At 34.5% G+C, this 26,758-nt stretch overlaps 1 protein-coding gene across 3 annotated transcripts; it reads left to right on the forward strand.

Moving 5' to 3' along the window:
* The first annotated feature begins 2,779 nt into the window (after positions 1–2,779).
* Positions 2,780–24,931, forward strand: LOC149804284 (uncharacterized). 3 transcript variants are annotated; one of them, XM_089938421.1, is made up of 6 exons: positions 2,780–3,057; positions 15,287–15,452; positions 19,586–19,746; positions 22,007–22,508; positions 22,563–22,817; positions 24,642–24,931. In XM_089938421.1, exons 1-6 carry the CDS (start codon positions 2,839–2,841, stop codon positions 24,704–24,706), a joined length of 1,368 nt encoding a protein of 455 aa, XP_089794547.1. In that variant the 5' UTR covers positions 2,780–2,838; the 3' UTR covers positions 24,707–24,931. The 3 variants fall into 3 exon arrangements, with proteins under 3 accessions (XP_089794547.1, XP_089794550.1, XP_089794542.1); XM_089938424.1 differs by having other exon boundaries at positions 2,781–3,057; positions 22,617–22,817; XM_089938416.1 differs by having other exon boundaries at positions 2,783–3,057; positions 22,007–22,817.
* Positions 24,932–26,758: the final 1,827 nt, after the last annotated feature.

The raw sequence follows: 26,758 nt of genomic DNA on the forward strand, positions 1-26,758 counted from the left end.
TGAAAATGGGCAGGGTTTACCAGCATAAAAAAAAAGACATGACAGAAAGATGTAACACTTTATGGGCATGGTTTACCAGCATAAAAAAAAAGACATGACAGAAAGATGTAACACTTTATGAAACTGCATTGAATGAAGGACTGAATGTGGTTAAAACTTGCAACAAGCAGTTTTTCTCTGGTCATATTGCAAATGACTGGTTCTATGAATGTACATGTAATTTGCCTGAATGGACCCTGTCTTACTGGCATTTCTCCACTATGTGGAAGAATGTATTCACATTGAATGAATGAGATTTTTAGATACAAAATTAGTATGTTGCACAATAGTAATGGGTAAACTATTGCTGCTATTAAGAGACAAATTCAAATACACAACTTATATTGGCCCTAGAGCTCTAATTTAACCTCCATTGACTAGACCCTAGGTTCACAGATTTGTGAGGGTGGGAGTGATAAGGTGTGACAGTTGGGTGATATGTGTTTTACAAACACTCTTGTCAAACATGAACTTCTGTTTAGTTTTCCTTGGCTATAATAATGGTTCTTACAGACTCACCATTGCCATGGAGATTTTACATAGTCATGTTCATGATGCTTTGTATGATTTTAGCACATATTTAACACCTTGTTTTAGTTCTGAAAATAACTGTGAATTCTATCAGATATAAAGGTGGAATAGAAATGATGAAAACTAACTGTGAATTTGATCAGATATAAAGGTGGAATAGAAATGATGAAAACTAACTGTGAATTTGATCAGATATAAAGGTGGAACAGAAATGATGAAAACTAACTGTGAATTTGATCAGATATAAAGGTGGAATAGAAATGATGAAAACTAACTGTGAATTTGATCAGACATAAAGGTGGAATAAAATGATGAAAAATAACTGTGAATTTGATCAGATATAAGGGTCAAATAGAAATGATGAAAAATGACTGAATTTGATCAGATATAAAGGTGGAATAGAAATGATGAAAAATGACTGAATTTGATCAGATATAAAGGTGGAATAGAAATGATGAAAAATAGCTGATTTTGATCAGATATAAAGGTGGAATAGAAAGGATGATGTGATGTGATGTGATTTGGATTTTTAACGTAGCTTTAAAAATTTTGTAGTCATATCACTATGATGTCTACCATGTGGCTGTTTATAGTGATGTCTAGCACTGAGACATCATGCCACAGACATGTAGCATAATGTCCCACCCAGTCACATTATTGTGACACCAGGCCAACCAGTCCTAACACTAACCTCTTAATGCTGAGCACCAAGCAAGGCAGCTGTTAGTACCATTTTTGTAAGTCTTTGGTATGACTCTGCCGGGGATCGAACCCACGACCTCCCGCATCTGAGGTGGATGCTCTAACCACTAGGCCACCAGAGAAATCATGAAAAATAACTGTGAATTTGATCAGATATAAGGGTGGAATAGAAATGATGAAAAATAACTCACTTTTATATTTTTATACAAGAAGTTTTATATTTAGAAAAACAAATGCTGAGGAACTCCCCACATTTGAGTAAATCCTAAAATTGCCTTGAAAAATTTGTAAAATATTTCCAGGAAGAAAAAAAAATATAATGTGATTGTATTTTAATCCTTGTAGGATACTAACTACTCAAATACCAACCATGCAAGTTATATTGAAAAATCACAATTTATAGTACTTAGTGATATTTGGGCTAATGACTCTGATGTTATTTAAGGATGCCATTTTGTTCCAGTATCTGGTCAAGGTCAGGATCTTTAATTAATAGAAAATTTTTTGAAATGAGCACCAAACAAATTACTAATCAATAAAAAAGTACTATCCTACAGTCAAAATCGTTATATTTTAAAATTCTGTGATGTTTAAGGAAATCTAAAAACATTTTTCTCTGATGATTCTTCCATCATCCTGTTTTTAATTTATCATAGTAGAGAATGACAGTAAACATGACCCATGAAACAATAGGCAAGTTAGAAACAAAAGAAATGTTATTTCATATCTTATTATTTAATAATTTTATTATTTAATAGAATGCATCAGTCTTAAGGAATACAAGTTTTGATTTGGTTGTATCAGATGATATATTGGTACAGGTGACCTTTTTCATATGTACAAGTCCAGTTCTGCTGTAAAATAATTTGATTGATTTGTTGATTTTGCAATAAAATTTCAGTTACTCTGTAAACATTGCTTGTTTGCTTGCTTAATTGATTGATTTACAACAAAGTTACAGTAATTTATATCCATTTGGAGACATCAATTTACATGTATAATTTATGGTCTAGACAATGGATCATCAAAAAAGAAATGGTGCTATTGAGGTCATTATTTTCTTAAAAATGGTGATCAAGTCTGCATCATCATTATCAAAAGTAAGTATTTTACTTACTTATTTCCAGTAAAACCTTATTAAGTTGACAATCATGATCATAAAGATAAAACACAAAATCTTTTCTTAATTGTACTTACATGCCTTTATTCTATATAAAGGACACCTGACCACAAACTAGAAAATTGTGTGGTTCCTTTATTATTTGTTTATTTATTTATTTATTTATTTATTTATTTATTTATTTATTTATTTATTTATTTATTTATCTATTTATTTTTATCCAATTCTTTTAATTTTGAAAAAAAAGATTAAGTAAAAATATATGGCTTAGAGTATATTAATTAAATGTATACTTTTAATTACAAAGTTTGCGATTTAACTACTGTACTTTGTTAATTTTTCGTTTTTTGACTTTAGGGAACAATGTTGTCCGTACACAGAGTTTGTTTTGTGCGTCGTGAGACATATTAGAATAACTATTAAGCGGAAGTTGATGAAACGAAAATATGAGGCCAGACGAACACAAGCGAAAGAAAAATACTCTCTACAAGAAGAAACACGGGATACCTCCAAAAGGAAAAGAAGAAACGTCAGAGAAACCGCCTGGACAGAAAAAAACTCAAAAGGAGAAACAGAAAACAGACGCTAGGGAACACGGTCAGCACCAGCAACCATCCAGATCGTCATCATCTATCCAGCCCAATGAAGACTCAACATCAAGCAGTGTATGTCTTACAATCTGTCTATCTATCTATCTATCTGTCTGTCTGTCTGTCGATCGATCGTTCGTTAGTATTTTTGTGCAGTCAACTTCTCTTCCCTCCCCCGGGTGCACGTGGATTGGGTTGTTCGTTCTCATTGGTATTTTTTGTTATTTCTGGAGGATAATGGTGGGGATATAGTCACTTGTGTGATCTCGTACTTTCATACATGAACAAATCAGCAAATTATCATACCGGTAAAGTGTTACAAAATAATATGACAAATACGTATTTTTTTAACTGTTGTTCAATACTACAGGACAAAAAGGATGCTAATTACAGCAATAACTGTATTTAGAGGTAGATGTTTCATTGAGGGTCGATACTGAAGCTGACACGTTTATAAACATCTATGAAAAAGGCGACTATTTCTTGTTACTCTTGCAAACACTTGCAAAACCTGCCTTCTAATGAAACAAATAAAGCACTTGACAACATGACGTCAGTTTGTATCCCGGTCTTATTTGGGTGATCCTCCATTTGGAAGTATTCCATAATTGTTGATGCTGGTGACAAATGGGAAGGTAAATGAAACTTTGCTTTACAGAGAATTCCTACACTAGGGGTATAATACCGCAGTATATATTAGGGACCAGCAATTCAGTGTTCTAGGGCAGGGGCCTGACAACTTTTTTGTTTAATTTCCATCTGTCAAAATGACCACTTCGGTGGCCTAGTGGTTAGAGCATCTGCCTTGGATGTGGGAGGTCATGGGTTTGATCCCCGGCCAAGTCATACCAAAGACTTACAAAAATGGTACTAACAGCTTCCTTGTTTGGCATTCAGCATTACAAGGTTAGTGTTAGGACTGGTCGACCTGGTGTCAGGATAATGTGACTGAGTGGGACATCACGCTACATGTCTGCGACATGATGCCCCTGTGGTAGACATCACTAAAAACTGCCACACTGCAGACATCGTAGCGATATGACTGAATTATTGTTAAAGCTATGTTAAAAATCCAAATCACACACACACACACACACACCCATCTGTCAATAACTGATCAAATATCTTGCTCTAGTTTGTAGCACAATAACACTATATTACTTCAATGTTATAATTAGGGGAAAAAATTATCTTGAGGAAAAATAAAATAATTTAGCTCTAAAGAAAATCAGAGCCCCCCCCCCCCCCGATAATTAAATGGCTAATACCTTACAACAGATGAATTTGCCATGTGTATGTTAATGGTTGTATAAGCTGTAGTTTAAAAGCTGTGAATGCAGTGGAATGATTAAGCTAACGCTATAACTAGTACTGTGCAAGACATCATGCTGACATTTGAGAGCCTATTGATAAAAAAGACAAAGTGTTGATTCTGAAGCTTACAGTTTTAATAGGCAGAGAAACTTTGAGTGGGATGCCAACACCTGGTCATGATATGTCCATTAAATGTTAACATGCTTAATCAGCAAACAAGAAACTATTTAGTGGACTTGAGAAATTACATTTAGTTCTGATAGAAAACAAGTGTGCTTCTGAAAATCATATGATGATCAGAAGTTCTTTTTTTTATTTTTTTTTTATTGTGGGAATAATAAGGGTGAGATCAAGCCTGTATTGGATAAATGACCCTAAACTTGTAAATAGTGTTAGTGAAGTAAACAACTTTAAAAAAAAATTATTCTTAGACTAAAATGATTGGTTTTTGTCAGGGCCATGCTGAGAGTATGTGATGTAAACATGATCACATGACCCTCATAAGGGTACCCATCTGTGTCTCAGAATTACTGTATGACCATTGTTTTAGAGAAATAATCTCAGTATTTGCTTAAAACACTTGATGTAAAGTCGTTTCCTTGTGTTGTAGCCAGTTTTTGAGTTATATGTTAATTTTTCTTCAGATTATTTGGATTCTAAAAGATTAATTCGTTCCTCTGGAAATATTTTGAGTGCTCATACAGAATTCTTGAACAAAGACATTTCTTAAAAATTTTGTTCAGATTTCCAACACTGGAGTGTTATTTCTTGTGTTTCTACAAGGAACTGTAGACAACAACACTGTACAAGATACAGCATACATCATCGCCTTCCATCTTGGATTCTTCGTTGGGACACAAACTTGAATTCATTACCACATTTCATTATTAGGACTTCTAAAATTTAATTTGTGGACTATTCTTGGATTATTTTTGGATTTGATTCTTAAAACCATAAATTCTTATTATTTTTTCATTTTTACAGTATTTTTCCTGGGAAATAAATTATTTGTTAAATTTTTCAAAGCTTGTTGTTTTCACTCTTTCTTGTGTTACTGTTTATTTGAGCCTTAACACATTAACCCCTGGAGCTTTTGCCATTTTTGCCTGAAAATCGAGTAGGAAACACATTTTGAAAGCTATTTCTGAATAGACTCGAAACACCAAATACCCGGTCATCTTTCAAAAACATACTGCCTAGTTGTGTTAGAAACATCATTTTTCGTGGGCTATTTGACTCGTGCATGAGCAGAAGGGTAAAAGTTGGACCTTTTTTTTTTGTTGTGCTAAATGGAGCCATTATTTTTGTATGGAGACCACTCTTTAATCCAAATGCCCATCTTATCCTACTTTTTGCAAAGGCTCATCTGTCTGTTTGCAGTTCATACTCGTTTGCCTTAGATCTGACACCAAAAAGTCTAAAATCCAGACACAAAATGGGATTCCGACCAAGGGCGAATTTTGCGTAAAAAAAGTCGGGTCCAAAAAATGAGGTTTTTCTATGTGTATTTTGTAGTGCAACTAGATATTCCAGATTATTTGGTATCATTGTAGAACTACATCTGTCTACCTTTCTATAATACCACCCACTTTAGTGTATCCTGCATGACCATGACGCTACAGAGCTCGGCAGTAGGCTACTACCTCCTGCCCCGTAAAGTCGTTGCTAGGGGTTAATGTGTTAACACATAACATAAGACCTTACTGATGGAAATTACAGAAGTATCGGTACTAATAAAAAGTACTGTAATGTGTACCGTTTGAGAAAAAACCCAGTGGTAAACCAGTATACCAGTACTACTGCACACCTAAGTGGATAGAATCACCAGAACAGACAGACAGTGCTCTCTTTCCACCTGTGGTTGCTTGTGATATGGTTTCCTCATTTGTCATGAATATGCATAAACCTGCTAAAGCAATAATTGCAGGCCAAAGTTAAATTTTCACTGAAGGTTTACCCAGCATGATGTTACATGCTGAGTGAATGAGCCATTCAGATTTTCATTTATCAGTCACTAATAGGACAGTTTCATTGGTGTGTAAGAATTTATTCCATAAACTTGTTCACATATCCCAGCAGTGTTTGGAGTAGGGGAAAGACCCCAAAACATGGTGCAGTGTACAGTTGAGAATAAGTCACCATCTACCAAAATGATCATGTTTTGCATTTATTTATGGAGTAGAATCGATGTTTTGTTTAGAACAATAAAGTGTAATAACCCTTGTATCTTGAACACACATCTTCAATTTACCAAACTTTAATGATTGGGATTATTGACTTTATATATTAGCCAAATTTACTGCCCCAGAGTAGTGCTGAAAGGAAAAGCAAACACAAAATCACCTTAGTTCTTGTCTGTCAGTTAACTTAAGTAAACTGTGGGTTGATGATTGTTCATCACTGACTTCCTTCACCTTAATTGCTTCTATGACAACCATATAAACTGTCCAGGAGTGATGATATTCCCAGCATAATAAGCTGTTGTTATGTACATTTAATGTGTATTATTTGTTAAGTTTTTTTTTAATGACCAGGGACATTTGTTTTGTAATCAACATACTATGTAGGTAATATTTCACTATGAGTGTGGATTAAATATTTGGATCATTATCAGTGGAGATAAATATGCTCATATGGGTCTGGGTCTTGGACATCAGATTTCCACCTGCAAATTTCTAAACATGTGGACAACTTTGAATGTTCTAGAATTGGAGGCTGATCAACATCCTTGCTGTATTATTGTGTCTTTGGTTTTTTGTAATATAATGTTGTTTACTTGAGAAATTACTCATTGTTACCTTAACATCTTGAAGCAAAATCAGTCTTATTGTTGTGTTCAGTTTTTCATTTGGGTGGATTTATTTGTTCATATTATTTACTGGAAATACAAAGTGTTCATCAATAATATTCTTGTACTGGAATATTAATTTGGAATTGTAATAAATTTAGACAAGAAAATTTTTGGATTATATTATTATGATACATCAAAAGACTCTTAGCACATAATACATTTTATCTGCTTAAAATTGTATTCAAATAGCTTTTTTTTTTTAAAAAACAACAACTTATTTATCTTTATTTACCGGTATACATTTTTACTTCAGTTGGATATGCCTTTGAAAGCAATAAAATATATATCTGATGCAAAGAATATAAATACAGAAACATCATAAATGATCAGTACCTTCAACTTGGCCCATTTATTACATTCCAGTTTTACAGCATGTGTCATTTACTAGATCCCAATTTTACAGCATGTGTCATTTATTACATTCCAATTTTACAGCATGTGTCATTTATTACATTCCAATCTTACAGCATGTGTCATTTATTATATTCCAATCTTACAGCATGTGTCATTTATTGCATTCCAATCTTACAGCACGTGTCATTTATTACATTCCAATTTTACAGCATGTCATTTATTACATTCCAATCTTACAGCATGTGCCATTTACTACATCCCAATTTTACAGCATGTCATTTATTACATTCCAATCTTACAGCATGTGTCATTTATTGCATTCCAATTTTACAGCATGTCATTTATTACATTCCAATTTTACAGCATGTGTCATTTATTACATTCCAATCTTACAGCATGTGTCATTTATTACATTCCAATCTTACAGCACGTGTCATTTATTGCATTCCAATCTTACAGCATGTGTCATTTATTACATTCCAATCTTACAGCATGTGTCATTTATTACATTCCAATCTTACAGCACGTGTCATTTATTGCATTCCAATCTTACAGCACGTGTCATTTATTGCATTCCAATCTTACAGCATGTGTCATTTATTACATTCCAATCTTACAGCATGTGTCAGGGGTATGAACCAGCAAGGTACTTTTGATAATAAGCAAAACATTTGCACATTTGGATAAATGGTGAATTATAAATTATTTAGAGGGTTGCTACACATTTTCTCAATGATGAATAAGCTTAGCTAACAAGGGAGCAACTTAATGTACATGGTGAGATACAGATGCATGATATAGACACTTGTGCAGGTGAAAGAGCCAGTATATGTATACTGTATTAATGTTTCAACATACAGGGGTGGAAATTTTGTGGAAAGCTTGGTTGCCTACTAGAAATTATAATGTGGGTTTTTATGGCATACGATGGTAGCCAAAGTATCTACTGGAACCATTGACCCACAGAAAGCTACAGGCAAGCTTTCTCATATCCACATTGGCTGAGCCCAAGACTTGAACCCATGCTGACAGGTGAGATCTCTGATCAGTAAAGACACATGCCTTAGGCCACTCAGCCACCTGGGGCCCCTAGAAATTATCAAAGTTCTTACCTAGCATGAGCTATTTGCACATCACTTGTATTACATATAGATTTAAAACAATTTTTATATGACAAGTAATTTGGTTTATACTACTGTACAAAGAATTGTACCAAAATCTTTTCTGATACAAAATACAACTGTTTCAGTGTGTAGTGGGTAAGGTGCAAAGATACAACCAAAACCATGTTGCGATATACCAAACACATGTTGCAATATGTATTGCAATGCAGTAACACTTAATGAAAACAATACACTAATCACTATAATCACTTGAAAAATACAATATATCAAAGTGGTGTTAAAAATGGTGTCAGTTGATTATATAAAATTAACATAAAAATGAAACAATTCTACAAACACCCGAAAGAAGTCAAATTATCATCAAAGCAAAATATCACTGCCATTTCTAGTCCACACTGCACATTTTGCTTTTTTGTTGGGAATAATTTCAAAAGCCATTTTTGGAAAAAAATTAATTTTTGAAACTTAAAATTCCTGTCTACATGCCTGTCATGAGTTGATGTTAATCAATATTTGGAGACAAGAAAAGGAATTAACATGATATAAGCACTTTGATTGGACCAACCATGTATTTCACGCAGAAAAAATCAGATGCAACAACTGTTCGGTTAAATGTTTTGCTTTGTTTTTATTTTTTGTAGTTAGCAGATGTTGCATGCTTTGTTGTATTACATTCTTGGAATTAGATACAAAATTAAATTATTTTAGAAAAATTGATTTATTTGCAAACACTGACTCATGAGTACTGTTTATTTAGTGTCATTGCAAACACTGACTCATGAGTACTGTTTATTTAGTGTCATTGCAAACACTGACTTATGAGTACTGTTTATTTAGTGTCATTGCAAACACTGACTCATGAGTACTGTTTGTTTAGTGTCATTTTGAACAGGACATAAATATCTGAGGCATAATGAAGTTTATAAATTATTATTTATAACTGGAAAAATATCCCCAGGTCTTGACGTGCCAACCCCACAAATAAACCTGAATAATGGTACCGTGCATCTTGTTTTACTTTCTTTTGCAAGCTTGTACTATAGCATGCATCAAAGAAAATAAAGAAATTATGGTTCTTGAATTGGAAAAATTATGCAGTATACAGAGATATGTTAGATGAAAGCAAGACTGAAAATATCGTGATACAGAAAACCATATTGGAGTGTAAATTGCTATAGAAAAAGAATATTTCATATCATTTAACTTTATTTAAGACACAATTTTATTTTGATTATGAAAAAATGTATTTAAAAAAATGCTAATCCTTCATGAGACTAAAATATAGGACATGCTATTGAATTTACATTACCATATATACTTGCATATATGTTCAAACTACAAACAATAAAGATCCTGACCTTCCTTAGCATAATGCACGGGCAGATCAGGGTCTATATTGTTTGCTATACTGATTACACCTTACAAACTGCACCAACCCAGATCTACTGGTGCGTTATGTGATGGCAGATCTGGGTCTGTGTAGTTTGCATTTGGACTCATAAGCAAGTATGCTCTGTACTCTTTTGCTGAGCTTCATCCATTACTACTTGAAAACAGAAAACAACACTGCCATAGTCTCATTTTTGCTCAGGATTTTGTTCCAATTCATTCCACATTGTTGTGGTGGAACGAAATGGATAGATAACACTTGGGTAGTGAAGATGAGTCAAACAGGGTCTCTTAGTCTCATTGTGATGCCTGATACAATTTAAATTCCACACGGACATCTTTTTTGTATCCATTTTGATTAATGTATCCCAGCTAAGTCTTCATGCTGAATAGAATTACACTAAAATGTATCACAGCTGCCTATATCAGCTTGTCGTTAGATAGTGCTAGTTACATTTAAATTTATCACGTCCCAAATTGGGATAGAAGAATACATTTTATGGTTTGAAGTTGGGAAACTCTGACCATCGACAATTTGTTTTTGCTTTGCCAACTCAAGTGGACATGTGTATGCGTAAATAAGGGCATGGTACTACTGCTTGGATCAATGAAGACTGACTTTAGCTGGCTTCGATAAGTGACTTTGGAAAAAGTTATATTATTTAAATTATCAGAAGTTAAATAAAGTTTTTTATCTTTATTGCTTGTACCCACCAGCACACAGATACACACATAGACCCAGAATGGCAGAGTGTGTCAGCACTTCGAGTATTCCTGGTCAGTTATGGCTCTAATCTACTGATCTTCTAGAGTATATCACTACTATGCTATTATGCCCCTGTTATTGACATACAGTTGAATTTTACTGTCAGCATACTGATATTTTGTAAAGTACATCATCTAATATTATCAGATTTGAAGGAATGTGATTAATTTTGGTGGATTAGACCCTGCCAATCCTAAATTTTCTTGATGTTATTTACTTTTTGTAATATTTGATTTGTGTTTGCTTCCTGACAGTTCACATTTGTCCCAACAATTCCTTTCAAAGTCTAGTAATAACTTCTGAAATGACACTTAATTTTGCCTCAGTATCCAGGATAAAATGCATAGATGTTCATAATTATGTCATTTATATTTTTAAAACCAAATCAGTTGTAATTTATGAGACTCTAACTCTCAGAATGAAGTGTCAAAAGCCTCATCACCATTGTTATTACTAGACTCTGACTCACATAATGAAGTGTCTAAATCCTCATCACCAGTCTTATTACTATACCATGATTAAGAAACAATTTACATCCACTCTGAATATTAGCGATTTAGGAATTACTGAGATAAAGATGGTGAAAGTACCCAAAAGGCAGTGTGTAAATTAATACATGAAATGAGAGTTTTTCATTTTTTTTTCAAATTTAACTTGCTTGGGACTAAATTCTTGCCATTAGACATTCATCCCGCAAGAAAATGGACTTGTCCTTCATGGTGAGCTATCAAGTTTGCAGTTCCTTGAGTCAAGATTTTTGTATTCATTTTTTTATATGCCAAACCTTCCACTAAATTCTTTACCCGAGACATTTTGTTCAGTAATATTTGGATGGCATTTAAGATGTCTTCAATTGGACATCAAGCAAAAAGGTAATGTATGTTTTGTTGTTGCTATCATTTTATTATAAATAAGACAAAAAAGATCCTAAAAATGTAAATGAAAGAGTAGAAAAAGTTACAATATATAAAATTATTATCAATCAAATAAGTTGGTGATTTTGGAATCTGGTTACATTTCTTAAATTAGAAATTATGATGAAAAACTACAAGCCATTAGGTAAAAATATTCTTTTCTTTTTATTCCTCATTGTTTTTTTTTTGTTTTTTTATACTGTTATCTGAATATTTGAATTATTACATATATTTAAGTTCCACATCTATATATTAATAATTTGTTTGCTACTGCTAATAATAGTAATAATGTCTAAATTACATTTATTTTAAATGTTACTGGTAGTCACATCACTGACATATTACGTGCCACTGAAATAAAGTTTTGATAATATGGTAAAGCTATTTTTATTCAGGCAGCATTATTCTGGAATGTAAAAAATATCTACATGTAGTCTCTACTTAAAAAGTTACAGGACATTTTTTAAGGTTCAGTGAACCAAAAGATTCAAGAACACTAAATTCGCTCTGGGCCACCTTGTTGGTGCATTGCCCATGTGCACTGTCCTTTCATTCTTTTTTGGTCACATGGCTATAATGATTGCCCTCTTTAGGTTAACAAACATATTTACTCTATTCCTTTGTGCAATGTCTTCTTAAATGTTTGGGGGGGGGAGCCCCAGGTGGCCAAGTTGTCTAAAGCACTCAGCTTTTTCTGATCACTGGCATCTCACATCCATTTGAGTTAGTTCAAGTCTCAGGTTTGGCCAATGTGGACATTTGAGAAAGCTTGCAGTAGTTTCCTTTGGATCGGTGATTCTTCCAGACATTTTCCCAGGGTTCATCCTCCATCAGATATACTATATGCCACATATAGCCAATCATGTCTTGAAAAATAGCATTAAACCCAGAACAACAATGTTCACATTTGGAAATGCCCATGATGAGACTTCTCAGTTTAATTTGCTTTAAATTTTCCCTATTCTTGCCTAATTGAGTCTACAGACGACTCACTTTGATTTGTAACATTCATTATAAATCATTGAAGTTCACATTCCTAAATACATTTCTGTCCATGTCAGTATGGAAAAGTTTGATACAGAACAGGCAAAATTATTTCCAGTTTAGTCATGCTTTGTGGTAAGTGTGCTGTAGAGAGGGTGTTAAATGACAAATCTATGGCTTTCTACTCTTGAAATTCCCCGGTTTCCCGAGAAAGGGGAAAGTCCCATCAAATTATCTACCGTATCTCTATAAACAGTTTTCTTCTGGTGGAACCATTTAAAATGGAGACCACAATCTCAGTCTGGAATGCCACAAAACCTGGCAATTGGGCAGCCTCTATCAATCTTTAGGCTGCTTACCTTCACATCCTTATCTTTCTTCCACAAAGGAAATACTCAGATTTTGATTAGATGGGGAGGTCTTCCTCTAGTTGCTATCTAGCCTAGTCTCTGCACCCACAGGCATTACCAGGGTCATGGGAGTAGTTGCAGCCCATTTAAGGTCACTCCTGTATTTTGATGTTTGGTTGATCCACAATGACCATGTTGAGTCCCTCAGACTTGATCTATCTCACTGTTGGTCCACAATGACCATGTTGAGTCCCTCAGACTTGATCTATCTCACTGTTGATCCACAATGATCATGTTGAGTCCCTCAGACTTGATCTATCTCACTGTTGATCCATAATGGTCATGTTGAGTCCCTCAGACTTGATCTATCTCACTGTTGATCCACAGTGACCATGTTGAGTTCCTCAGACTTGATCTGTCTCACTGTTGATCCACAATGACAGTGTTGAGTCCCTCAGACTTGATCTATCTCACTGTTGATCCACAATGGCCATGTCGAGTCCCTCAGATTTAATCTATCTCACTGTTTGTCCATAATGACCAGGCTGGACCTTCTAAAATTCTGGGCTCACTCCTGAAGATTTTGTCATAATGGGGATGAATTTCCGTACTGAGGATTAGTATGTGTCCCTTGGGACAAAGTAGACAAAATCCTGTCCCTTTTGAAGGTGCTGAGAGTAAAGACTACATTGTCAACGGGTCTTTTTGTCTGTCTACATTGAACTCCACAGTGGACCTGGTTCCTTTAGGCAGACTGCACTTGCATCTGCTCCAGCTTCTCCTTTTGATGGTCTGCAAACTGCACAGGTTCCCAATGAATGCACAGATTTATCTAGGTCAGCATTTCCACCATGATCTGATTTGGTGGACAAATTGAGACTGTTTTCTGTCAAGAGTCACGGTGCACAACCCAAACCCTACTCTTATCTGTATACAGATGCATCAGATTCAAGGTGGGGAGTTCATCTGGAGCCAGAAAGACTGACTCTTTATTGTCCCATGAAGAATCTTTCCTCCGCATTAACAATTTGTAAATGATGGCATGGTTGTTAGGTCTTCAGTTGTGTATCAACAAAATTAGAGTTTGCCGAGTGATAGTCTACTCAGTCAACTATATATATATATATATATATATATATATATATATATATATATATATATATATATATATATATACATATATATATATATATATATATATATATATATATATATATATATATATATATATATATATATATATATAATGTTTTATAAACATTCATTCATCTATTCAGAGATACTGTAAATCTGTGCTTTATTGTGCTAGTGAGGTAAACTTTACATGCTATTTTATTGTCCAATGTAAGCTCAGATGAAGAAATCTTGGTTGTTTTATCTAAACATAATGGAATATAAATCCGCAGATATTACAAATTTCTGTTCTGGCAGTGATAAATTTGAAATAAAATTAAAGACAAATCATCAGTGACAGTGACATCCACTGCTAACCTTTTAGTATTCTACAAAGAAAATTGTGTTTACTGATATCTAACACTATTGCAGAACCATCAGACTAGATGCTTTAGTGATCCTAGTTTATAAATTGTCATCTAATATTAAAAGTTTCAATGTAAACAACATTTCTATAAAAATTAGTTAACTTCCTAAATTCCCAAAATTATGTACTTGTTAATATTTTATGACTGACAGTAAATCAGTTTGACAAAAGTATTACAACCTACTTATAATAATGAAGGGGAAAAGGTTTGTACCAACTTTAGCATGTCATCATTTATTGATACAGTTTTGTGGAATACATTATTGTTCGTTTGAGAGAACAGAAGATAATACAAACCTTTGACATGTGGAAAGGTACGTTCTTTGCCATTGGTTAAGTGACATCTGAACACAACAGAGACATGTGAGTAGCTGGAGTGTTATTTCAACTTGTGTGGGGGTGGTGGCTTTTCCTCTGCTTGTTTGGCACTTGCTATTTCTGATAATGCTCAGATATATAAATTCCCTGCACCTGCTTTGTTATGATCCTTCTTGCTTCAAAACTTAGTATTACCCCAGCTACCAGTAATAACCTAATGAAGACATTTAAGCTGGTTTTGTCTTTTAAAATAGTGACTCTTATTATAGGAAAAGTTAGTGACAGTACTTTAATGTCTTTTTATGCCATGTTCAAGAAATTTTTACACCAGTTGAGTCAAATTCCATGGACTTCATTAGGGTTATTTCAAATTTTGTTCAAATTTTGCTGTACACTTCAGGGTTCAGATGAGGAAGATACCAACAGATCACAGAAGGCAACATTCCGTCGCCGTGAGATTGTTAGTAATTGGGCTAGGTATGAGGAAGTGATAGATGATGGCTCTACTCCCCCAACACAGCGAGGAGAAGATTTCAATAAGCTGTTGAATTCATCTGGTACAGCGGGTAACATTATTTTTCCTCTTTTTATATGCATCTCATAAGATGGAGCATATCATGTTATCATGTTTTCTGTCTGTTCTGCGCAGTAGATTAGGTTGTTCACCATTAAGTTACCAAACCTTGCAGATGACTTTGGTAAGAAAGAACCTATTGATTTGTGGTTAAAAGGTCAAATGTCAAGGTCACCTTGATTTAAAGAAAAATGATTTCCACACAATAACATTAGGTCTACACCACAGACTTGGACCAAACTCTGTCAATGACATGCACTTGTGGTTAGGAAAATGTCTGCCAATTTTGGATCAAGAGGTCAGGGGTTAGTGTCCCTGACTGGAAGAAGAAAAATGGTTGCACAGTATCTCCAGTTATAAACCATATACCTTCATCAGAATTTGTGGATAATTTTTATATTCCGCAATAATGAAGCCTATTGATTTTGTGGTCAAATGTCAAGGTCACTGACTGAAAGAGGAAGATGGTTACATAATGACTTAAGTTATCAGCTGTGTACCTTCACCAAAGTTTGAGAATGACTTACATGTTGGGCAGTAAAGAAGTCTGTTAATTTTTGGGTCAAGGTCACTGTGACTGAAAGAAAAATACTGATATTTGCATGATAACTTTAGTTCTAGATAATGTATTTTTACCAAAGTTTGTGGAGGGCTGGCACTTAAAATATGGTAGAAACCTAAGGTTTGGGGGGGGGGTAGTTAATCTAAGATCAAGGTCAATGTGACTCAAAGAAAAATGGGTTTTGCAGAATAAAGTTATTTAGCTTTACTGGTTATAGCCCAGAAGAGCTTACTGGATGATATTTTGTCCACTGTGCCTGCATCTGTTAGTACACATTAACCCCTGGAAGTTTTTGTCATTTTCGCCTGAAAATCGAGTAGGAAACACATTTTGAAAGCTATTTCTGATTAGATCCGAAAACACCAAATCCCAGGTGATCTTTCAGAAACATACTGCCTAGTTGTGTTAGAAACATCATTTTTCATTGGCTATTTGGCTCGCACATGAGAAGAAGGGTAAAAGTTGGAGTTCTTTTTTTTTTTTCTTTTGGCTAAACGGAGCCATTATTTTTGTATTGAGATCACTCTTTATTCCAAATGCCCATCTTATCCTACTTTTTCCAAAGGTTCATCTGTCTGTTTGCAGTTCATACTGGTTTGCCTTAGATCTGAGACAAAATGACTAAAATCCGCACACAAAATCTGATTCTGACCATGGGCAAATTTTGCGTAGAAAAAAGTCTGGTTCCAAAATTAGTTTTTTTTATCTGTATTTTGTAGGGCAACTAGATATTCCAAATTATTTGGTATCATTGTAGAGCTACATCTGTCTACCATTCTTTAATACCACCCACTTTAGTGTATCATGCATGACCATGACGCTACAGAGCTCTGCAGTAGGCTACTACCTCCTGCCATGTTAACTCGTTGCTAGGGGTTAATGTGTTAACAACTTGGAGGATTGCCATAAAATTGGACACACATACAGTTATCCCATGTTTCTGGTTGGTCCAATTTGAAAATGATGCTGCTCAGATATTCATTATGGCTGCTGCTGTGGCTGTTATGAAAATTTAAAATCAATGCTTAGATCAACATTGGGTTTTCACTGAAAGACTTCTTATGGTGTGTAGTTGGTCTTGCATAAATTCTTGTTGATTTGACATCCAGTATAGCCACCACAGTGGTCATCTTGAAAATCTAGTTATCACTAATCCTCCTAGATAGAAAGTCATATTAACATGGGGGTTTCACCAAAAGACTTCTGATATCTAGTTGGTCCTAGCTGAAAATGGTGCTGATCTGATGTCCAATATGGTTGCCATAGTGGCCATATTGAATATCTTATCATTACTACTACGTGGAAGGTCTTATCAACATGGGGTTTTCAATAAAGACTTCTTATGACGTCTAGTTGGTCCTAAATGAAAATGTTACTGATCTGACATCCTATATGACTGACACAGGAGATATCGTGAATGGAAAGTCATATTAACATGGGATTTTCACCAAAAGACTTTTTTATGATATCTGACTGATACTAAATGAAAATGACACTGATATGAGGTTCAGTATGGTTACCACAGTGGACAGCATGAAAATCTTGTTATAACTGCCACTGAATGAAAACTCATATTGATATAGTGTTTTCACCAAGACATCTTATGGTGTCCTGTTAGTCTTAAATGAAAAGTGTGTTCATGTGATATGGCTATCACAGTGGCTGGCAGAAGAGATTTGTTCTCTCTTCCTCTGAATGAATGGGCATATCATCATGCAGTTTTCTCTAAAAGACTTTTGATAATGTTTTGTTGATCCTAAATAAAATGGTGCTGATCTGACATCCAGTTTTTGAAAATTCTGTTTTTGCTAATCATCCTATATGGAGAGTCATTTTGATATGAGGTTACTATCAGAAGAGGGTCCTGGGTGACAGTGGTATAAGACACTTGCTTTTACAGATCACACACATCTCACCTCAGTCTGCATTATTTTGAGTCTCAGCTTGACCAACATATGTGAGAAAGCTTGCCAATAGTAACCCATGAGTCAGTGGTTCTTCCTGGTTTCTTCACATGAATTGGTGGTTCTCTCCAGGTAGATTCTGAGTTCTTTCTCTATCAGATATACTGGCTGTCATGTATAGTCTGTCATGTGCAAAAAATGGTGCTAAACCCAAAAACTTGTCAGAAGAATTGTTATGGTGTTGAGTTGATCCTTAATGAAAATGACTAACCCTTAGTATGGCGACCTTGTTGGTTATCTTGACAAGATTGTTTTCTCTGCTCATACTAAGTTGATCGCTACATCAGCGTGGGATTTCAGTTTCAAAATTATTATAAATAATGAGAATTTTTGACACTGAAAGAAAATTAATAACTATGTGAATACACTACTGAGCTTCTAAACAATTCTACCTGAACTCTACCTCAACCTATGCACAAAATATTCTTTCGCTTGACCGCATTTTTGTTGCTTTAATTATAGTGAAAGGGATAATCTGGGTTACGGTGTAATATGTACTGATTGATTATGTCTGTAAAATCTGAGTATAATTAGCATGCAATCTTAACATAAATCAGCCTTCCATTTCTTAATTTATTCAACACAGGAGGTTCACAGTTTTCTCATCTATGGTACTGCATTTGTGATGTGTGCCAAGCTCTTCGATTAATGCTGTTAACACGGTCAGACCTATTGAACCTAACCCAGTAGTTGTGTTTGTGTATGTGTTTGAGAGAGACAGAGACAGAGAGCATGTGAATAGATTAGTTATCAAATACATGGCTTTGTAACAAAAAAACAAACAATGTAAATGTGTAGCTGTTTCTTACAATTTATTATGTCTGTGTTCATTAAAATATAAAGACTGCCCAGGAAGACAACATAACCATGGCAGATGACGTTATATCCTTGATCATTCTCTTAACGTGGATTGTAAATTATGATTCAGTCTACTCAGACCAATTAATAAAACAAATAAAATAAACATGACCTTAATAGTAATTGTATATTTTTGTAATATAATGCAGCTACTTTTTATTATTATTTTTTTAGGTCACCAATATCTACAAGATTTTAATAGAGAAAGGTTAATTTTGAATGGATTTTGAAATTCATAAGCACAATAAAAAATGGAGAATTATTGTGCATATAATTATATCTAATACTATTTAATATATATCACCATATAGTGCAAACATTTAAATACACATATATAGAAGCAAACAAAGAAATGTGTGTATATATATATATATATATATATATATATATATATATATATATATATATATATATATATACACACACATAATAACCATTACCATCAATGAGATACATTGGTGCAATACAATACCTGGTATCACTGGAAGAGAAAGGGAAATTCTGTTTATTTCAGAGTATCTATATTAGGTCAGTATAGCATCACTCTTTGATAACTAAGTATTGGCCTGTATCTGAATTATCTGATTATCCACAAGACCGAAGATTAGTATGATAGAATTAACTGAGGATTAATATTGTGATAATATGCTTGTAAATTGGGTTTACCTTTAAGTACTTAGGAAAGTTGTCTCCCCTGGCAGGCAAAATCGGTTTAATTCTGATAATCTTGTGTCTCAACAGGAAGTTCCTTGTCCCAGTTCCGCTTTCGTGATGAGGAGGATTGGGGTGATGGTATGTCCCACACTGGACAGGTACTGGCAGTAGATACAGAAGACTTGGCATCAATGCTGGACTGTCTCCCAGTACACAGACTGCTCAGTCTAGATCCCATGCTTTTCTCAGTAAGTAGCAGCTTACACTGAGTCAGTTGAGATGTTCAGACATTTCTCATGGTGAATATAAAGATTTCTAAACCAATGAATTTAATTTTGTTTTCCTTTGTATAGCACTTTGAGCCATAAAAGTAACACATGATCAGTAACAGTATTGAACTAATGGATGCTCCAACAAGGCTGTATTCTGCTAGCATGTTAATACAGGTTTTGAATTTAATGCTTGCATACCTGCAAAAACAGTTGATTGTTGTAAATGCTTGCTGAGATTTCAAACTCTTCCATCTTTATTACTCAGCCAATTCTTAATAAAAGGCATTACATGTTGCAAATATGCATGTATACTTATACAGTAGAACCTTGAATGACCTCCCTCTTTTGCCAAAAAGTTAGGGTCTCTCAGAACAGTTGGTCTCTCATAACAGGTCACAATGCTATATAATCAATAAATTTGTGCATTGAGAGTGTGGTCTCTCAAGACAGGTGGTCTCACATAGCAGTGGTCTTTCAAGACAGGTTTTACTGTATAATGTAAAACATAGCTGAAAATACACATGGGGTAATTAAACAGCCATTATGTTTTAAGGCAATGGTTCCAAACCAATATTTGGCAGAAACCCTAAAAAAATAATTTTCAGATTCTCACAACCTCATTTCCACATTTTGATAAGTTTTGCCACCCACAAAAAAATCCTCATGACCCTCTAGAACACCCTTGCTATTGGGGGTTGGGAACCATTGTTTTAAGGGGATGCAGGATTCTCTTTTTTTGTACCCAACCATTTTATGCAAAATACAGAAATTGTTTTCAGGTATTTGGTTCTTTGTAGTAAAATCTTGTTACTCTGTCTCCTGGTGACTTGCTTTGCTAATATTTTTTGTATGACAGCCAGTCTCAGATATGTGAATCGCGTTGTACCCTCATGTCCTTTAAAATATCATTGGTTGCATCAATTGTTCAGACTGATGAAACTGACTTGGTAAAATGAAACAAAAATACAAACAATCTTGGACAAGTGTGATCTTGATTAGCTCTGTGTCAGATCATAATGACTTTAATGCACTGCTAATTTTGAAAATGTATTGGCATGTTTTTGCAAAGATTCAGCAGTGGTGATTAAAGTTGTGGGAATAAAACTCAAGTTGTTAAGGATTCTTGGGGAGAAAACTAAATATGGACCCGTCCATTGGAACACTCATTTATAATACATTAGAACCCATCTTGAAAGACCACCTAATTTGCCCAAAAAAATATGGATTCAAGACAGGTGGTCTCACATAGCAGTGGTCTTTCAAGACAGGTTTTACTGTAGTTCCTTTTAATTTCATATTGTAGCACAGGATTTTTGTGATGTTTTTATCAAAATCTTTGTGAAAGAAAATGTATTAATCTATTTTGCAGTCTGTGAAGTTTTAAGGGTTTGAAACTTATATAATACTAAGGTCATACTTTGTCTAGTCAAGTCCTAATTGAATATAATAAATTCAGCCACATGCTCTTTGATTTTTTCATCCTGTAATGCTTGTATGGGGGTCCCAAAATATACAGGTAGATTCTAAAATAGATCTAACTGAACCTCTGACAGCAAATTCTTTCACATTATATGTGCAGGGTGATAAGTTAGTCTTAATTGGTAAAATAAGTAAAAGTAAAATTTGCCCTGATGCATATTTATTGAAGATGTAGGTTGCGTATAAAAATGGTAACTATATTAGTGGTAACTAAATTTTCCACAGAAGTTCCATCCAAGGAATATGACACTATTTTTTGTAACGGCATTGTATTAGGGTTGGAATTGCATACCCCACTTTCATGCCCATTAAAAAACCAGTTATAAAAAAGAAAAAAAGAAACAGGGTAGTGTAAATGAAGTTATTGTACTCTGAATGACAATACAAATTACAATCAAAACTGATAGAAAAGTACTTCTTACTTAAACAAAAAACTTATTGTTTTTTTTAATTGATTTAATGCAAATCATTGAAATTTGACTGGTTTTTTGAGTAGTGAAAATGACATTTTAGCTGCTTCATGCCACTAAACTGTGTCATTACATAATCATGACAATGAAGTATGATGAATTACATAAATCAAATGATCCATCAATAAACCATCTCTGATAGGTATATAGTACTACCATGTGAAATTTAAGCTAAAATATTGACTAATTATTGCAAGCATGCTTTTTTTGCATTTCAAAAACTGTAGTAAACTTTGCATAAAACAGAAAAGACTTGTGACTCTCTTGGAATGGTTATTTTGTTTCAGATAAGCCAGATAAAAGAACAAGAGGAAACGGCAAAGCTTAATGAAGAGTTGTATTTACAAAAGAGAGCTACAAGACAGGAAACCACATTGATTGAACTTCAGCAACAAAACATAGACATATTTAGTGACAGTATGCCATCTGATGATACAAACATTGATCAAACTACAGTAACTGTTACTCAAAGCAGTTTGTTGGATGCGTCATTACGAAAAGATAAAATATCATCAAGTCAGAAATGCAATGGAGACTCTCAGCAAAGGGACAGTAAGAATAAAACTGTTGCAAGAGTGGAAGAAAAATCTGAGAAATTTCAGCTTAAAAGGGCAAAAGTAAATGCTCAATCACTAGAGAAAGTAAAGCCAGATATTAAAGTTGATGATAAGTCCAAAAAAAAGAGTGATGAGGAGGATTTAGACTTTCTTTTGTCTTTGGACAAACCAGTGTATGCTGCTACTACAGGTAGTATTCAAGAGATGGTTAATGATGCCATAACTGATGAGGGTGCCTATGGCAATGAGAGGACTGAAGGTGCCTATGGCAATGAGAGGACTGAAGGTGCCTATGGCAATGAGGGGACTGAAGGTGTCTATGGCAATGAGGGGACTGAAGGTGCCTATGGCAATGAGGGGACTGAAGGTGTCTATGGCAATGAGGGGACTGAAGGTGCCTATGGCAATGAGGGGACTGAAGGTGCATATGGCAATGAGAAGACTGAAGGTGAACAAAGTTCATTGCCACGAGAAACCTCAGAAAGAACAGAGATAAAAACAGATCAGAATAAAGGCAGTACACCAACAAAGAAGGACAATGGTAATAATAAACAAAGTAATATTAAGATACAGATATTGTACAACCTATTTCCCCAAGTCTTAAAACTGTCAAAGCACAGAAATTGAATTGGGACTCGAAAGTCTTAAAAATTAGTCAACCCGTATCAGTGCAGTTTAGAAAGATATTCCAGAAATGTTTTATACCACTAACCTTACTCGTATCCAAATTACAGCAAGTTAGACAGTTTCACTTGAAGATTAAATTAAGTTTTTCTGCCTAAAACATTTTGTGACTACATGGTGAGGTCTAGCCATCTTAAAAACTGGACTCTAACATTTCAAGTTAAAAATACTACTCCTGACTTGGAATTGACCTTTGAATGGTCAGAATGTTTTCTGAGTAAGATTTGGAGTAGAGTACGACTTAATGATGGAGTGGCCTGGTTGTAGGTTTTGAAATGTACCCACCAATCATATTTTCATAATGATTCTAAAAGGTCACCACAACACCTTTTTATTCAATTACTTTCAATTTGGCTTGGCAAATTGCATGCAGGGTTTGCTTTTCTAATGCTGATCACTAAAAGAAGAAAATGCTTTTATCTCTACGCATGACCCCAAGTTTGCCTGTAAGTTAGATAACTTTCCTGTTGTATAATTATACTGTGCTAAAATCAGTGCAACAATAAAAGTAAATCCGTATGTCTGCGGCCTGCTTTATGTGCTCTGGATTCTTTGTCTTTGGGCTGCATGCCTGAGGGGCCTGTTTAGTTTCTAGTTCTAATGGTCATGGATAACAAGAGCTTTTGGTAAGGCATGTTGTATATTGTCCGTTATCCATCCATTGCCAGTTGGTCACACAAGCTTGTTACCTCTACTTCTCCTAACTTATATGGAGGATTGTCATAAAACTTAGCACATAAATTCGTAACAAGGTCTTGTTGGTCCTAAATGAAAGTGGTGCTGCTCAGATATCAAACACGAAAATCTTGTTGTCACTACTTTTCTTGAGTGGTTGGTGAAATCAGTGTGGAGTTTTCACTAAGAAACTTCTTATGATGTTTAACTGGTTCTAAATGAAACTGATGCCAATATGACATCCATCTTGGAAACCTTGTTATTATTACTCCTGGATGAATGGTTTGTCAGCATGTGGTTTTCACCAGATGACTTATTATGATGTCTAGTTGATCCTAAGTGAACACAGTGCAAATCTGACATCCAGACCGATTGTCCATCCTGAAAACTGTATCACTCAAGAATATCAGAAATGGGATCAGCAACCATTCACTAAAAGAAAGAATCAGTCTCATCTCAGATTTTTTTTTTGGGGGGGGATCAGCAGTATAGCATCAGTCACATCAAGGTTCTTGTTTAAGATGTATGTTTGAAAACAAAATTAAGCACCAAAAATAATGTTAGCAAAATAATTTTAAAAAATCACTAGTATTTCAGAGTAATTGATGGTTCAAAATGCAGTGAATGTTGCTAGTCCAGTGTGATGGTATATTTCAGATATGTACAAAGTAGGTTAGGGCTGTTGCAGCGAAGGTGATTTTAATGTTTAGAACTTCATATCATTTTCATATGAACTCAGTGAGAAGCCAGAGTACCCTGGCATATATTTTTTAAAAAGTGCCATCCCTGGGTACCATGTATGTTTAAATCTAACAGACTTTAATGTATTAGACTGGCATTTTAAGCAGACATTACTAATCTAATATTAATAATACTCATTCTCTACTCTCTCACCAGTCATATATGAAACTGAGCTAACATGGTCATAAATACCTTTCACTAATTATGAATGATGAAAACTTCTTTCGTAAGGGAATCGGGTTCATATGTTGTTTTCCTTTTTCAGGTGTTACCCTAGGGGACACAACTGAGGATCTGGAGGATTGGTTGGACAGCATGTTAGACAGCTAGCACATACTGCAGGATCTGCCATGTGTCTATTTTTTCTCAGTCTGCCATATAATGTTGAAGTCTTTTTGAAATGTAATTGCCTTTGTGTCACTACAAAGCAGCAGACTGTTATCAAAGACGTTTGCAAAGATCAGGTTTCAGTATTAGCTAAATAAAAAAAATTGAAAGATAACTGTTCACTCGTTTTGCAGTTCTTAAAACCACTAAAATCCAGTGACTTATTTACCAATGACGTTTCTTATTATTTTTGCTCCCTAATATGAAGTAGCCCATCTTGAGATACCATTTTCTGTTGGATTAAGTAGTGATCCATTAAGATAGATTTTACTGTACATAAATTTGATTCATCTTTTTGTAGGGTTTGTAGGAGAAATAATGATTTGTTTAAAGAAAATAAATCTGAACCATTTGTGATGGGTCTTCCCAAGGTGCTGATCAACACAGTCAGGAAAATATGGTGCACTGGAGGGCAGGGTGCATCTCCATTCAGTTTCTTAAAAAGGACAACACAAGTTAGTCTTAAAAATAGCTCCCAATTTTATGTTACTGGTACTTTTGAATGAATTGAATGACTGTCTTGTTGACATTGGAATTTTTACTAAATGACTTCTATGAAAAGTTTAGTTGGCACTAAATAAAAATGTTGCTCATTAGACCTCCAATTTTGTGGCCATTTTAAAATCTCATTATTACATCTTCTAGTTTGTCAGGAATTGATAAGCATAGCAACATGGGATTTTCACCGAAATACTTCTCATGATATTTAGTAAAGGTACTAATTAATTAATGGTGCCATCTCTGAAAGCTTGTTCTTGCTACTTCTGAAGGGTTAGTTGTATTGACCTGTAGATCTCACTTCTCCTGAAGGGATGGTTGTATCAACATGTAGATTTTACTACTCCTGAAGGGATGGTTGTATATCAACATGCAGTTCTCACTACTCCTGAAGGGATGGTTGTATCGACATGTAGATTTTACTACTCCTGAAGGGATAGTTGTATCGACATGTAGATTTTACTACTCCTGAAGGGATGGTTGTATCGACATGTAGATTTTACTACTGAAGAGATGGTTTTATCATCATATAGTTTTCACTTGAACACTTTTCACTATGTTGTTGATCCAACATGATAGTGATACCAATGTTACCTCCCAAAATTCAACAAAGTTTGTTACAGCTTTAGAAATCAAACCTGCTTTCTTGCAGTACTATCATATTTCCTACAATAAAATGACGAAGAACCTCCCGAATGGCTTCTTTTTAGGCCCACCTGAGAATCTATGTGTGGTTACTTTGGAACTAATTGTCTTCTGACATGAAATGTTCACAAAAACCCCATTATAGGAATATATACCTGGTTCTGAACAAGACCTCTAGCATAGCACCATAGCGGCATCTAGTAAATCTTTTTACTACATTGGTATGGGGACTTCACTGAAAAACTTCTTACAAAATTTAATTAGTTCTGAAAGGAAACTGCATATCTGTCCAAGAACATATGTACACTATTGTGAAGGATTTTTCAAAACCTTATTTAACTGACACACTGGCTTTGAATCAAAGATCATTGCCTACAATTTTGTACTTAACTGAACTTAAAAACATAGCGACTTGTATGTAACTTGTACATGTACATACAAGTGAATTTTGACCAGACTTTGTATCGTCAGCACTCGAACACTGATAAAGGTCAAAGGTCATGTTGTTTTTTTTATAGTTCTACTGGCTTGTGAGAATGATAAATAAGTATGAATTGATTTTTATTAAACTCAATTTATGGATATATCTGATGAATACTTGAATGATACCTCTTGAATGAACTGCTCCCATCCCCAAACAAAGAAATATTAATTAAATATTAGATTTAACCAAACTCAGCATTTGGGTATATCTTGACATTATCTGAGACAATTTTATTTTATTTCTCCCCATGATATTAGGTTAAAGGTAAGTGGAAATTACATGGAATTTTATACTGCACTTCCACAGGCATTTTATGAACAAGTTAACTCGGGCATGTAAAACAAATATGGTATGTTGGAGTGTCTACT

Source organism: Sinohyriopsis cumingii, chromosome 2 (assembly GCF_028554795.1).
Source record: "Sinohyriopsis cumingii isolate HCF-2022 chromosome 2, ASM2855479v2, whole genome shotgun sequence".
Taxonomy (NCBI): Eukaryota; Metazoa; Mollusca; class Bivalvia; order Unionida; family Unionidae; genus Sinohyriopsis; species Sinohyriopsis cumingii.

Bases quoted from the DNA above. Each gene is read 5' to 3' on its own strand.
- LOC149804284 (XM_089938416.1), top strand. From the start codon at position 2,839: ATGAGGCCAGACGAACACAAGCGAAAGAAAAATACTCTCTACAAGAAG. The intron at 3,058-15,286 runs GTATGTCTTACA...TGTACACTTCAG, and splicing joins AAGACTCAACATCAAGCAGT to GGTTCAGATGAGGAAGATAC. The intron at 22,818-24,641 runs GTAATAATAAAC...TTCCTTTTTCAG, and splicing joins ACCAACAAAGAAGGACAATG to GTGTTACCCTAGGGGACACA.